General features: G+C 35.1%; 1 protein-coding gene across 2 annotated transcripts in view; it reads right to left on the bottom strand.

Moving 5' to 3' along the window:
* The window catches only part of Ethr (ecdysis triggering hormone receptor), a 57,222-nt gene that overhangs the window by 18,756 nt on the left and 21,469 nt on the right, over positions 1 to 16,997 (bottom strand). Inside the window, exon 3 of one of the 2 annotated variants that reach the window (XM_028311885.1) lies at positions 7,531 to 9,000. The exons of the other annotated variant lie outside the window; for it this stretch is intronic. Within the exon in view, the coding sequence (XP_028167686.1) occupies positions 7,938 to 9,000 (1,063 nt within the window). The 3' untranslated portion in view covers positions 7,531 to 7,937. Of the gene's footprint in view, positions 1 to 7,530; positions 9,001 to 16,997 lie in introns of those variants that run through there. 2 annotated transcript variants of the gene reach the window in all.

Genomic DNA, 16,997 nt, shown 5'->3' with positions numbered 1-16,997 from the left:
TCTTGTTCGAATCAACCAAAAGATGTTAATTGTTCATTGCTAAACAAAGGTCTTCCTTTAGGATTCTCACAACGGCCGCACCGGTTCTGCTTTGCCCGTATTCAGGTGTTTCCCTCTACTTTCACCAGGTCTACTGAATGATGAGTCTCCGTCTGTTTTTGTTGAATCTGGATTATTAAGTCATTGAACGCCGAGACGCTAGACACAATGGAAATTGTATTGTTCGAGGCTCACCGGTGAGCCGCGTGGCGTCCAACGTGTTAAAGCTCTTTGATGTTGTAGTCAAATGTTTGCCAAAGCACTTAAACTTTTTTATTCAAACACAGACATGAACAACATTTGTGTTACCTACAATGAGTTGGTGAGTTATTTATACATTTCTTATGTAAAGAATCGCACTAAATGTATATATTTTCTTTTTATAATAAATCGGACGTACGTTTCCTGGCGGGCACTGGTATAAACAAAATACGGCCGCAAACAATGTCAGAATTAATTTTTGAACAACATTCGGTGACGGAGCCGTCGACGCGTGTTAACCCAGTTTTTTGTACAGTTCACTTCGTAAATATTTATCATTTGTCTAAAAAACAAAATTCTAATACACAAAATACAATAGGTACAGTCAATTATGCAAGTATGATGGTAACAGGAAGGTATTCCTGTTCTATGACTAAGAGGATGTCTAGAGTGAGTCTCTCTTACTAATTTAGCATCATGTTTCGCTTCATTCTATGTTTTTCTCAAATAGGTACCTCTTACAATTTGGTTCGATAAAAGCCTAGACAAGTTAAAAATACGATATATCACTTGGAGAATACATTTTTTTTTTATGCATAAAAAGGCAGTTATTTGACCACAATCGCACCTGATGTTAAGTGGGATGCAGTCTTATGAAGGAACGCAGGAACTTATTAAGAATCAAAAAAGATAGTGAAGCGAAACTGAATGTTACTTTTAACAGGTAGCATTAGCTTAAATTCACAATCGATGTCTCTGAAGAAGAAAGAGCCATAAGATTGCTGACCAAAAGTCATGGGTTTTCTTCTCGCCTGAAGCAGTATTTTCAAATGAGATATCATCTCGTTATCTAAACTCGACTGTACTGGATATCGAATCCGATATGTTTGACAGACAGATATGTTCACGATGTCTTCGTCAGTGTAATTGGTCGGTGTCGATTTACAACGGTTCAAAACGGGCAACACTGATCGGGTTACCACCTGTTTGATTTGAAGAGTTTTATAGGTTGTGAAAGATTTTTTTTCTTGTGTTTTCGATCCCGGATTAGTACATGATTATTCAGCCAGTGCCCAATAAGAATAAGAAAAACTTTATTTGACACAAAAAGAAAATAAAAAACAGAACAAAGGTCAGAAAGTGACTGAATTAACGGTAGATTAATCATCTGTCAACATTTGACAGTGCAGTTATCTTAAAACCTTAACAAATACTACATGGTGCAATAAAATAATTTGATTTAATCAGATTTGTGATCATCGTCTGACAGCGGAAAACCTTGAAATGTATTTTCAATCAATGTCTTATTTTAAAGCAAAAGATCTTTAACGTTAAATTACTGTAAAAGTTATAAGTTCATGATTTTTAAAATCAATATAATCCTTTGTAACATCATGCCATTTTCCATGTCTCTCCATCTTAACCCAGAGATTTATCTTTATTCGACTATCTTTGGTCCAGATAAAAACAATAAAATTTATTAACCTTCACAGCAGGATATCAATTTCGGAATTAAGTAGGACACGCGGTCATCGTATCGGTAACAAACGTAAAACCAAAACAAAATCCACAAAACTATCGGATTCCTCTCGTTACGTTTTACGACACGTCTGCGTAAACGATACTCTGTGACGAAAGAGAGAGATGTAATATTTTTGTAATGAGACAGAACGGGACAGGTGTTTGTTCTTTTTAGGTAGAAATCTGAGATGTTCTTTGATCTGGACAGAGCTGATTCCGCGTATTCTTTAATGGAACGTGTAGTATCAGTGTTTGCGCGCTTATGTTGGCAACAAAGAGTTCTCATGTTCTACTGTTGGTATACATGCGTGCCTCTTCCCGACCATTCGCCAAAGTTCCTTGGCGTCTAACGCCATCTATTTCTCCGCGGCGTAAACTGTTGTGCCGCCTACCAAACATTTGAAAGAAAAAAGACAGTTGCCCGTTGCCCATACTCCATTTTTCACGTGTGCATCTACGCCGCTATAAAAAACTATTTTATTCTATCGTTTGGTGATTTTGTGCGAAGTGCAGTGTTTTCCGCTATCCGAACGACGCCCTCTGATATTGGATTGCCACAAGGAGTGCTGGAACTGGGAAAGGGAGCCCGGTGTCGCTGTTACCAGGTCAGTGCATGAGTCTCACCATAATCCCAATATATCGGGTAAACTCCTTCCTCGGCAACTCACACAGTTATTCTATTCCCGCATCGCATTTTCTATTTAATTTCTCTTAAAACAAATACGTAACAAACCCCTCGCATCACCAATTTAAAAAAAATACATATCTATTTGTTTGTAACCAAATTCTATTATTAAAATTCTAAGGCTCAGTTGCACCATCTTACTTTAACTTTAACAAACGTCAAAATTCTGTCAAACTCCATACAAAAAGCACCGGTTACCGTTATAGTTACGGTCAAAGTTAGATGGTGCAACTCAGCCTAAAACTAAGAAAGATTGAAGAAAAAGAAACATTTCGTTTTAAACCTTAACCCTATGACAATAAAGTGCACAATGGTATTTCGTATTGCAACCTAAGCCCTGATTGTCTCTTATTGGTCGTAGTAAAAATATAGTAAAATGCGTAACCAATTAGAGACGGGGTGAGCACGTGACCGGAGCGATGCGCTTACGCTAAAATTTCTACAAAGTGGTCAGGCGGAAGAGTCCCCGATAGTACATACATATTTTACTAAATATCACACGCCTCAATTTTAAACCCATTTCGCCGCACAAAAGTTAGTGTGCAATATGGAGGTTTAAATAGAACCGCTTTAACGCGAACACAACTTGGCCGCAGCTTACAGTTTGGCTTGTATTAGCACACAATGCATCGTACATCACGGGAATGCTGCTGCCGATGGGTTATCCGGCCACAAGCAGTGAGAGAACAGACAATCAAGCTTATTTAATGAATTAAAACCAGATTTATCTCACTTGAGTTAACTGAGCACCTGGCAGTCGTGACGTCACATCGACACTCCGGTACGGACGGGGCAAACGAGAGGTTTGCGGGTGAGTGCGAGGGAGAGTCGCATTCTAGCGAGGTTCGCATGTGCCTCGATCGGGTTGTAAATGCAAATTCCTCGTATACTGAACGTCTGATTAAGAACGTGGCAATTTGTCACAGGGAATATAATAAGGTGTGACGAATTTACACCCTTTTATTCCCTATGGACGAGCCGACTCCGTGACAAATCCAAAAATATTAACTTTAGAATAGTAGCATGAATGAATATTCCGTAATCCAAGCCTCAGTTGACTATATTTTAGTCTTTATGCCTAAGTATTTTGAATAAAAGTTAGTGTGCAATATGGAGGTTTAAATAGAACCGCTTTAACGCGAACACAACTTGGCCGTATCTTACAGTTTGGCTTGTATTAGCACACAATGCGTCGTACATCACGGGAATGCTGCTGCCGATGGGTTATCCGGCCATAAGCAATGAGAGAACAGACTCTCCAAGAGCCAGTATTTTGTGGACTGTAAAAGCTTGTACGCTCTGCGCCCGATACCATAATTCGCGGTATGACGGCTCATAATGATATTATGTTGCTGATTTGGAAGGATATGTCTGCTTATGATAACATTTCTCACTCTGTGACTTGATCTCCTTCTTTCATTGTGTGAGCTGTTTGACTGGCTGACAAATATGGCTCCCATATTTGTCAGACATGCTTGTTTAACGTGCCCTCTGAAGTAAGGATTATTTGGTCATTGGAAAAATCTTGTTACAAGAAGTACATAATTTAAGTAGCTTTTTATCCCTGAATAGGTGCTATGCACGCGCATATACAAGCATATACAAATAGACACGAAAAAAAATTAGTACGTGCTAAACCTGTAGGTACCTTTATTGGTTTTAAAATGCGTTGTCTGTTCTAATTTAGCTGTATCCCAGCAACAATGCTCCTCGTCGCTTTGTCCCAGCCTACTAAATCGTCGTCATAATAGGCTGGCCACGCGTTACAGGCTTATGGGACTATAAGCCTTTTTCCGTAAGCTTTTTAGGATTAAGTCCTTCGCCTCTTAGTATTTTATTGGAACTCCTACTCTAGTGATTTGGGCTTTTTATGGCTTGGGGTTTAATATAGTATAGTATGTCTTGTTACCAAGGTTTTCCTGAACAAAAAGTTTATTAAATATCTATGAAAGGTTTTGTGTAGAGAGATCTGCATCATATCAAGATAACATCAAGTGCGATTGTGGTCAAATATGCAAAAAAATATCTAAATCTTTCATTTTAATACGAATTAAGCACCTACATATAAAGATCATAGCACACTTATCAATCCGGAAAGGGATCAACAACGTATCGCCTTTCACCGCAAGGCAAGGCATTTACGTTACTTACATAAGTGTGCGTTACAGTACGGAGTTTCTTACTGAAAAATACTGACCGCCTCGAGTTAATACGTTTACGATCCGTTTCCGGGTTGATCATGTGCTTCATCCTTTAGATAGTTATATTTTGTGTTTTTCCTGCATACCTAGTTAATAGACTGCAGCAATTTAGTAAGACAAAAAAGCATCTTATTGAAACCGCCAATGTAGTGTGGCGTGGCATTATTATACCACTATTTCATAATTATGATTTGGTGAAAATGCTGTTACGCCGCTGTTGTGGTCTGGTGGCATTTTGGTACTTTGGATTTTAGCGTCTTATACCTAAGTATTATTTCATTTTATGTGAGAGTTTTTTCATTGACAGGTCCCCTATATTGGATCACTATCCACAACTCCTTTGTTATTGCTTGTTCAAAAGGTAAATTCCATAAAAAGAATTATCTTGGTGGAAAATTGGCTTTCATAGCTTTATTTATTGCAGCGAAAACAAAAAATATTACTATTATCTCGAAATGTAGGTAATATTTTACTTCTCCCACACCTCTACGTGCTTCGAAAGGAATACGGAGAATCACAAAACCCCGAACAAAATAAAATAAGCTACTTTACAGTATCTTTGAGTATTCTTTGCTAGCTAGTAGTTCTATAAGAGGTATATTTGCCTAGTTCTAAGCCGTACCTTATAGCACAAATTTCTGCTTACCTTTGGGTCTTGAGATCAATCAAAACTAACTTCAAAAGTGTTTAGTTGTTAACTATTAAGACTCAAATTGGTTTGTCTAAAATCTGTTTTCAAATGCTGACCGAGACTGAGTTAGCTAACCTAAAAGTCGTGCCCTTGAGGTAACTAAGGCTTATCAAGGTGACTTAAAGTGACCATCAATGAGACTCTCTTAATATATGGATTTATAGCTATAGATCCTTGTTGGTTTTATTACAACATCCAATAGATTTTTAGTGGCTTCTACCACATTTGTCTTAAAGCAGTGAAAATTATAAAGGGACGTTATTGAAAGCTTATAAATGCTAGGAAAAAAAGATTTCATGTCCTATACGCCATTTCAGTGTATTTAGGCAATAAATAGCGCCTGTCTGATAAACATACTTGATTGAAGTCTTTTTGAAAATCAATGGTTTACTATGACCTATATACAGCCTTCTTCCTCATACGCTACTCTCGGCTACTCTTAATGGCTGCCAGAAATGGGTGTTTCTGTCTTGAATAGGTTTACTTAAATAAACACCGAATAGTTTGCTAGTTTTGGTCTGACATCGTCTGTTATTGTTGTTTTACACAAAGTACCCTTTAGTTGTTTAATTTAGATACAATATCAATTATGTCAAGGCTTTTGAATTAGATTTTGAATTTATTGAGTTGTTAATACTCCATTTGAGAAGTAAAGTTAAGTTTTTGGGTCCAAAATGGACTTTTCTTAATACAAATAATAATCCATTTCCCAGTCCATTTTTTATCACTTCATGTGAATTTATTAAGACCATTTTTACTCAGCTTTATTCAAAACAGTTAAATTAAGTGATCTTTAAAATAACTCACTCAGCTTTCACGATTCCTAAAATGTGTAATGATTGAAATATAAGTTTAATATTGCAATGCGCTCTTAAGGAGCATATACAGCAGATGTGGCAGAAATAAAATTGTTACGCGTCCCCATTAACAGTGGGAACACCACCCGTTGTGCTTTCTTTAGGACATAAATAAAATAGAATAAAAGGTCATTACAAGAAACTCGAGAGAAGGTTTTGTGTGACGTTTAGCTGTAAGTGTAAGAGAGTAACAGATTTTTTTAAACTCAATACCTACTACTTTATTACTTAAAACAGTGACAAAACTAGGTTTGAAATCGTACCATACGTTGTAATATTGTTTTAAATTTTATAATGGTATTCCAAATCAATTATCTCTTTCTCTCTGTTATTTAATCACTAACCTGTTTTGTAAACATTAAAAAAAATACGTTAAGAGTTGCAACTCAAACAAAATTTCCCACCTTATGCATTTCGTTTGTTTTGTATTTTTTATAAAAATCATAATTTCAGACAACTTTAATCCTTTATAACCCCAAACTCATAGTCACCCTACCACACATACCCGTAAATAATGTTACACGTCTCGCGAATTAATCGCTCGAAGCGCGAGTGATTCGCGCTAATTCTAAAGCGGAGAATGTCCCGAGCGATTGAGAATTTATATTCACACTATTATTAGAACATTGAGAACGCACGGCAGTGAGTTATTTCGCAGGTGAATTTGGTTTATCAATATCATGTATTAATATTAAATTGATAACTACGTATAGAAATTTTCCTGAAATACCTACCTATCCTATAAAAAATGCTAAAAACCTTCACTGTAATAATTGTCATAGATAAGTAACTAAACTAGTTAACATTGATTCCAGAAATAAATATGTAGGTAATATAAGAAGAATGATACCGTGCCTTGAAAACTTCGCTACAATGTAAGGATATTAAACCCTTTAAAAAAATTGCTTTTCTAACTTACCTTTTTGGATACCTAAACCTATCCCAAATAAGAAGACAATACCTAACCATTCGCTAAAGGAATAACCACAGAATCATAACCATCAACTCTTAACTTATAACTTGCACTATACGAGTAAAAAAAAAAGATAATGGATTCTACTTACCATACAAATTCCCCCAATCTTATAGGTATGTTAATTAAGTTAATAATGCTACCAACTCCAAATCAAATCTGATGAGTATCTATTTGAAGTTCCCTCGTCAAACAATATTCTACATTCACGCTTCATACTTTAAGACTGGAGCAATAAAATCAATCAATAAATAAACTCAATTTCTATCTCATTAATTTATTTAAGACATAATAATACTATTTGCTATATAATGTAATAGGCTTCATATTAACGTAATAAATTATATTAAGTACTAATCTTGTACAATATTCTGTTCACTCGCAATTTATTAGTTTGTGTACACTATTCCATTGGAAATTTAATTATCGTAGATATTCACTTTGATAAATACTTCAGAGTCGTCTGGGATTGAATATACAAGAAACAATATTATTAGGTAGTTGAACTGCTCTGAGTAAAATGATATTCAAGAAAAAGGAGTATTTTTGCCAAAAAATAGACACCATTTTATTAAAGTAGGTTAGGTTACCGAAAATTTTATTCAGGAGTTACTGCTAATGACTTGGCCAAAACTACTTTATATTTCTCGCATAATCTCTGAATTCAACCTCGTAATTTTCGTTCACAATAGAATGTCTTGACAAAACACCATTTCTTTAGTATTGAACTTTGCGAACAAACAGAATCTATTTGTTTACATAAAATACATCACACAAAACTTTCAGGGAACTCGTAGTCTACACTTTTAGACTTCTGGAAGCCTACCACACAATCCACTTTTATTTTTTGGTACGATACAGCTTTTTTAGTCCCCTGATCAACACTTTTAGCTTTAGCACTATTGATTAACACACTCCGTCGAAGCGAGTGAGTCCGGGTCAGATCTAGCTCAACATCAGACCTATTTTTAATATCGGATTGACCAATAAATCTTTCACTCCGTTTATGCTCTATATCTACGGTAGTTTCCATATTACCCTCGCTTCTCATACGGTTCACTTTAATTGGTTTTGTCGTCGAACACACAGGAGCCGACTGCTGCCTCACAAATGTACGCTTGCTAAAAATCTTGTCGAAAAATCCCCTTGAATCTACATTACTTGTTTCACCATCTTTGCCTTCGGATTCTGTATCGCTCTTATCCACACTGCCTCTATGACTGAACAGCTTCTTTAAGCTGTTAGTCGTTCGTGATAAGCTGCTGCTAGTCGTTGATCCATTTGTCACAGTTCTTTTCACTCTCTGGCTTTTGATGTCTTTCTTTCTTCTATAGCAGATACAGATAAATACTTTGCAGAAGCCAATACGGAATTTCGACGACATCAAGTTGTACAGAATGGGATTTATAGCAGAGTTTATGTAGAGCATAACTCTAGAGAAATAGAGAATGTTGTACCATTTCTCAGGGCTCAACTCGTTCGGCAGATCTGAAGGTGCTACAATAATCCATAGAGTGAGCACTCTGTAAGGCATAAGGCATAGGAAAAAGCATAAAACTACAGTCCCAAGCATCAATATCACTTGTTTTCTAGCTCTGGTGTTGTAAGGATCAACAGTCTTGTTCATGACGACCTTAGAGGCGGCATTGATGAGGTTCTTGGCGATGATGCTGTAAAGGATGATGAGGATGATCAGAGGGAGGGTGTAGAGGATGATGATGATGGCGACGAAGAAGGTGATTTGCCAGAAGGTGACGGCCTGGGTGAAGCACTGCGCGAACTCGGCTCCGTCTTCCTTCACGATGTGGTGTTCAGCGATGGCCAGGATCGGGCTGCAATGGAAGAAATTGGAACATGTATGCGCTATTTACAGAAGATGCAGAAGATTCTAGTTAAAGATACATTGGAAAAGTCTAAACAAGTAACAGTCGTACTCAGAAATATAATTTTCTTTATAATCATCAACATTATATTTTAATAAAAAGTATTTTACATCTGCATATTTTGAGCACAAATTGTAGAGTGGAAGAAACATAATAAGTGCTGTGTTTCTGAGTACGACACAAAGATAGAAACTGAAATCAAACGTATAGAGAAAATATACTACAAATTCTACGTGGAAAGTTAAAACAAGTAAGAAACAAAAGAATGTTAAGGAATATTGACGGTAATTTTGCCCTCGGCGATACAATCTATTAGGGGAAATCCCAACCCAAATTACCTCTTAATAAATGTAGGTACTACCCCAAGGACTCATTTTTGGATTTTATTAGATGTACAGAAAGGGACGTATTAAGATAAAATATAATAAAGTGTTATCTAGTTTTAAAATTAAGATTTTGCATTTAAATTGTCAAAGTATTTTATAATAATATTTCTGGGTATATTTAAGGGGGCGAACAACGATAAAAATATAATAAAAAAAGTGTTATATAAAAGTTTTATAATTTATTTGGTAATTTATCTGGTTATAGTGTTAGTATATTCTCATTTAATTTATATTATTGCTATTTTAAAGTATACTAGAATAAAAATGTGAATCGGTGTGAGTTTCTAAATAAAAGTGAATCGAAAGATTGAAGAAGTCAGTTCATGCATGACATGCAACAGTGCAATACAAAAGCAGGCAACAGTGACTATACGTTACAAAAACAGTGAAATGAAGACAAACAAACATACAAATAAAAGAGTACATAATTCAGCTGTGGACACTTAAAAATTAAGACGGTACAAACCTTGGTAATCTGTGCTTTTTTCGATTGTCATTTGACTTATTCGTTCGCTTTTTTAAATAATTTATTTTTAATTTTATTTGTGGTTTTCATGACGACATGGCCAGCAGTGGAGTTTTTGTAGGCGACATTTTTTTCATATTAAAATTTAGAGGTTCTCTACTTCATACATGATAGATAACGAATACATAAATAGATAAATATGAGTATTTAATACAAGTCAGTATAAAAGTAACCTTCTTGGCTTTCCTACATCTTAAGAAGAAGAAAAAAAAAAAAGACAACAACAAAAGAAGTTAATGATTTGAACCCACTCAGTTATATTTCCTAAAATCGTAAACCCACATTATAAAATGTTTACGCAACACACGCTAAACATTCGTAAAAAGATAACAGCTTGACAGCGCTATAAAAACAGGCTTTAGCGCCATCTATTATTCAGAATTGAAACTAAGACTACATGCATATCTAGTGCTGTACTAAACGGTACTAACATACTCGTAGCATTCAGTACCCAGTGCTAGATTTAAAGAAATAACTAGGAACACCCGTTTTCTACGAAAATCAACATTGGTCAATTATGTTCTAAATATAGATGGATTGGAAAATAAACAATGAAAATAGCAGAAAGATTTCAACTTGATTGTTACTTCAATAAACACAACCATGAACGTTTAACCTACATTTAACCCACGCAAATCTAAAAATACCCTACCCTTTTCTCAATAAAGAATCCTTACTGTTGTTCCTGCAAAATTGGCATATCATTCCCTGAGTGAAAACAAACAATACTGTAAGCTATTGCATTCAACGCCATCTATTATTGAGCTCAGGAACCAATATACTCGGGCACAATGCTCGAAGGAATGCAGCTCCTTGCAGACAAGCGAGGAATTCAAATTGGGAATTGTTTAGAAAAATACCGTGTATTTGTGTCTCTGGAGCAATTTAACCCTTTTCTTGGCATTGTGCATTTAAAGATACGTTGACCAAAACAAAAATATGGAGGAAAAACCAAATACTTTTTTCAAATGTTTTTTAAATATAACGTTAGCCCAAATACTACAGATTGTGTTACACAGTATAGAATCGCTACAGGCTGCACAGATTTAACAGTAATATTCAAAATGTCAGACCGTTGACAGGCGTCTACGCACCGGCTGATAATTTTAATTATTTTCGGTGTTTTTTTAAAGAATATAGGTGATTATTTCTAGTAATATGGATNAAGAATATTGGTGATTATTTCTAGTAATATGGATAGTAAATAAATGCTTCTTGATGATAGTGCTGTTTTTTCAACCCAAAACTTGTATAATTATTCTGTACGATGCGGATTGTCCGAATGTATCTCGAAATGCACATTGTCAGATACGTAATGATTTACTTTCAATTTTGAATGTATCTTTAAAGACACACCGCCAGGTTCCCGTTGACTTTATTTTATAGGTTTTTTATAGATTTTATTGCATAAAAAAGGGATTATGTTATTAGTTAATAATATTCAAAGCTGTAAATTATAATTTGTGATGTGAGTTTTAATTCATGTAATAATAATCGTTGTTTTTTGGACAACTTAGTGCATCAGCAACAAAATCAGGCGCGCAATATCCTAGTTTCGGTTCCAAAATCTGGAACCAGGTCGAAAGTCAGTAGCGGTGACACTTCAGCTGATGAATTAGAAACCGCTTTTAGCCTCCTGATCCTCTTGGGTGGTTATCTTCCTACTCCAAACAAGCCAGATCACCCCAAAAAGCGAGCAGCCTATCCAGGCTGCTGCATGTATCTGCTTATAAAGCTGGTGATTGAAGAATTTCAGCCAGTTCGACTGCTGAATAGTTTCCCAGGGAGTTCCAGAGATCCATTTCCGCTATCTTGCGTTTCCACTGCAAGTTGGGTATCAAATTATCTTCAATCGAAAACGTGAACACAGTTCGGAACCAGTTGGCGTCAATACCCCTCGTATTTTTTTAATGGTCTTGCAGGATTCCCATATGTCCTATCTGCATTTGCATCTCCTGGATGGTAAGAGGGGTCTGCGATTCAGGAGGTACTCCAACGAAGCTGATGGAGTGGTTCTCATACATTCAAATGCAGCTATACTTGCAAGGAGTTACAGACTTTGAAGTGGTTTTTTTACTTTGTTTTCAGTTTTTTGTAAAAGATACTTATTTTTTATTTCTCAAATAAGGTATAGCTTAAGGTTTTGTAGTAATTTTCATTTAAATAACTAATGTCTACTAAAAAATAAACCATATTTTAATTTATTACAAAGCTGGCAATGTGCACTTAAAGATACATACTATATTTCCAAAACTACATACCTAAGATTTTTTTTCGTATTTTTTACATGATTTTTACTCGTCCTAAATCCAATATTTACAGTGTAAATCACAAATATTAACCAAAACCGACCTTGCCAAGTATAGGGTTAAAATGGTAACAGATTAAAAATGTTGTGTAAACTGGCGACTTTGACATGTAAATTTTTTAACCTGTATTGCCAGTCATAAGCAAGTCAAGATTTTTGCGAAGTTTAAGTAATTATTGATTTAGGCAAATATTTCAACTATGTAGATACATGAAAAGTTGTTGGAGCGTACTTAAACGACAATGTCTCATACATCACTGTGTATGAGTTTTAACTTCGTCATTAGCATCATTACTTGCATAGTCAGTAATTTCTGCCCAAAATGGCTGCCATTAATCCGCGTGAACTGTGAAATTGTTTCGACAATAAACTCAAAGTTTTGTTCCCGACAGCTTCGTGAATATTAACGCTCACATCCTATTGTTGGTGTGATCACTTTACATTTCTCGATTTTGGTTAATGTGCTGCTTAGATCAGTGTTTTTCAACCTGTGGGTTCTATACTAGGGGGGTCGCAAGAGGTCGTAAAAACTACCTCAGTAAAAAAAAACAGAAAGGTTTAAAGCTAGATTTATCCGAAATCTAATTATGCAAATGCATAAATGTTGTATAGATTGAAGAATTTGGTGCCTACAACATCTTCGTAAAAAGTAAAAAGCGAACGGTCGGGGGGTCGCTAATTTTTTTTCATACTAGGGGGGTCGCGTAATGAAAAAGGTTGAAAAACACTGGCTTAGATGAATGACATGTTTTTAAGCGTGACGTTCAGACAGAGTAGAATAGAACCGCCCCCAGACTTCGAAGAATGTCGTAAAAGAACAATATGTGAACATCAGGCATCTCCAAACTGCCTGATCAGAGCATAGATAGGATGAATCCTTTATTTGCTTAGCTGGTAAATTAAAGAGGGCCGTACGCCTGAAGTTAATGGCCTTAATGATGGCGCTTCTTCTCAGCACTTGCCAAATGTTGGTTTCGAAGCGCTGGTAGGGTAAAAAGATTATGAAACATGTAGGTAGAGGCTCTTTGAGAGCAAAATATTTGACGATTTGTAAGTACTATTTAAATAGTCTATTCAAATAATGTTTGGACTTTGACTTCGATGATTTTATTTAGAATGCTAAAGACATACTCTTGATTTCAAGTCCCATTTATATCGAACCCTACATCGTAGTTGGAAGTCAACTCTAGCTCTACCATTGTACTACGGTGCTCATTTAGTAGAGCATTGTAACTCCATAAAACTAATGGAATTACTTATTGTATACTTAAATTAGTCTGGTACTACTTATAACCATGTTGTAAAGTTTCATCACAATCCGTTATGAAGTTTTTCCGTAATACGTCGCACATCCATTACGTCCATCCATCAATCCTCACATAAGTATGGTAAAAGTTTAGTTTACCTTTAATACTAAGTACGAGTAGTAGGATTTATTCTTTTAAGAAGTTCCTATCAAATCAAATCAAATCGTTTATTGCATAATGTAGGTACATGCAGGTCACTCAATAAAATATTGTTCAGCTAAATCATACCATATTTTATCGGCATGCAACAGAATCAATTTTTCGTGATTTAAGAAATTAACCCTTAAGTAACATCCTTATTTTTGGTTACACTTAGAACACCCTGGGGTAAAAAAAATACCCCAAAGGGAAATTGAAAAATTTGAAGTAAATATTTAAAATCAATTTAATTTGTGATTTACAGTGTATTAATGGACTCACTAAATTATATTATTGTTTTAAACGAACGTCTATCTAGCGTAAAGAAACATCTTAAATCAATCATAACCAAAAACAAAGATTTTTTTAGTGGCAACTAATAGTCTCCACAATGATCTTCTAGAAAAATCTTGGAAAGATATTGTGGGAACCAAAAACTTACACTAATCGGACATTGAAATAAATGTTTTATACCTACATATTTTAAACACAAAATGAAATAAAACGAAAATTTGTGGCTTTATAATAAAGCAAAATAAAAAATCTTTTTTTTTTAATAAAATTATGAAAATATTTTTTTTTATTTATTTTATTCCTAATTATATTTTTCAAAACACATCAGACACGCTGAATTATTACATAATTATCACTTTTGGGCTCTATTTCTGTGTCGAATTTATGAACGCTGTGTTCTGAGGGGATGTCTTCAAAGTTCGAAAAGTATCATGTAAATCAAGCTCTATTTATTTTTCTGCATTCTCGAGACAACATGCTACCTAATCGTCATATAAATTTTTACTCAATTTGTTTAAATATTGTAAAAACCTATTAATAAGATGTTAGGTGATGATAAATTAAAGCATGCGTAACTAACACCCTGGGGTAATTTTCCACCCCACCTACCTGTACAAGCCAAACAGATGATTTTTTTCACATCCCGCGTCTACGAGCTTAAAGCGCACACTCTGCATTGAGAATACACAAAACGACATTGCACTAGATTCGGTAGAAAAAAAGATATGTCAATTTTTATGCGCCTGGGGTAAAAAATTACCCCACGGTGTTACTTAAGGGTTAAGAAATTATACAAATAAATTAAATTATTACTTAGATGATGCCATACTTCTAAAATATTTTATGTAACAACGACCTTAGATAGGTTAGTTTTTTTCCGCGAAAAAGTGACAACGTTGTTTATTAAATTATGTGTTTTATCTTATCACCTTATTCGGGCTTATTTGTTCAGTGATTCGGGTCAAAAGCTTCGGATCGTCCGGTTATTATTTAGTTGACTGAGTTTAATACACTGTACACTTGGAACATTTTATCACAAAAACTATGTTATTTTTGTTGTGTTCCATCTTTATGCGGTAGGTACCATTGTTTTTAGTGGCGTCGTATAATAGTCTATACCAGCTCTACAGTGTTAATCAAAATTGTTGTTTTTTATTTAAAAAATAGCTGTTCCTAGATATTTAGAGTTGGCTGGACAAACAATTTAATCTATGTTATTTTATCATCATTTCGTCCACTGCAGAATATTAATCTCTCCCAATCTTTTCAGATTGACCGGTTGGAAGCGGCCTGCATCCAGAGCCTTCCTGCCTTTATAAGGTCATCTGTCCACCTTGTGCGCTTACCGGTAAGTTTTAAAATCTCTAACTATACGATTTTGTGAAAAATATTATTGGCAGGTAGTTGCTAATTGCTCATAAGATTTATTGTCTATGGTGCATAATCTTTTCTTAAAGGTTTTAAACCTTTGTTTGTCACCCACCTCACATCCGCTTTGCAATGGAGGGAAGTCGAACCTTAATTTCGAACTCCTCTTATGTTCTTCTGATTAATTTCGTTGCGGGTCCAATGACAGTTTAACTTTCCCCGGGACAAACTTGACCTTCGTTGGTTGGGTTTTTATGGCGGTCAAGCTGTAGATCCTGGCTACACAGGAGTTGCAGTGGTGGGAACGAGAGGTGGGAATAGTCCCGTAGCTATAATATGTATACTTAGTCTTTTGCAATTTTTGCGCTGCAATATTTCATATCCGTGCCTTAAATGGTGTCTGAAGCAAATCGCTTCACTTACTATCCAGAGAGTAAAGAGGCGGCGATATGATTTATATTATTCATTCCACAACGCAAAGAACTCTATATTATCCATGCCATTATTCATTGTGGTGAAATGGAATGCTTTGATTTCAGGGCCCAGTTAATCTTCTTACAAAGTCCGTACTTTTTAAGAGGATTACATTTAACTAGGTCTTACCCGCGGTTTGATTCGTAAAATTTTGTGTACTCAAGTGATTATCTCTCTATCGCATGAAAACACGTGTTAATTAAATTATTTAGTGCGATGGCCAAGTCAATAATTTATGTAAAACGTTAACGATTTCCTGGCCTGGACTTGGTATTACATGGATCTCACAACTTTTTACCGTAGAACAACTGAGTTGCAAGACTTGGTTTTTTGACAAGTATTGTTTTTGATGGGATAATATCTTTATTTGTTGGGCAAATTCGTTACTTATTCGGGTAAATTTTTTAACCTTACATAATATTATGACGAAAGCGAAACGGCCATGCAACCCACATATTATTTAGGTAGAATTATTAGACTAAGTGTAGAGTTAGAAGCTTGACTCTAGATGAGAGAATTTTTCACATTGCGAGCCATACGACTCGTCTTGGCAACATTTTACAGAAAATGTTTTTGGTGGGATTAAGTACTGACACTGCATAAATTGTAATTTTGTTATACAATAACTGTTATTTGTTCTTAATAACATAAAATACAAATAAATCTCTGAGATCAGGTCCTTTATTCTTTTGATTTTTCATCAATTTGGCCTCTAAGATATTCGTTAAAGCACGAAACTACATGTCACAATATTACTTAGTCCAAAGCAGCCAAATATCTTTGGCTGCTTTGCAGTATTTTACTTGTATTTGTTAATATAATTTCAACAATTGCTTAAACTAGAGATTTCCCAAGTTACGACGAACCATAACTCAGCGTAGAGAGAACGCAGGCTCTGACGGGACTCGATAAAATGCAGAACGTAGCGTTCTCCGTCACAGTTGTTTTGCAAATAAAAGTGGCTATTGCCAGCCGTATTGTTGTGGGTTTCATCTGTGAATTAGGAATTAGGCTTCCCCCTTATTTTATTTATTTTATTTTACTTTATCAGGAAAACAAACAATGTTATTTACCTTATTAATATGATAAAAAGATTTGTACCAAATATACTTTTTCACATTACTACAAAAGCTGACATTTTTAGA

Source organism: Ostrinia furnacalis, unplaced genomic scaffold, assembly GCF_004193835.3.
Source record: "Ostrinia furnacalis isolate ACB-3 unplaced genomic scaffold, ASM419383v2 OfSCF3629, whole genome shotgun sequence".
In the NCBI taxonomy this organism is placed as follows: domain Eukaryota; kingdom Metazoa; phylum Arthropoda; class Insecta; order Lepidoptera; family Crambidae; genus Ostrinia; species Ostrinia furnacalis.
This window is presented reverse-complemented; position numbering and strand designations above follow the sequence as displayed.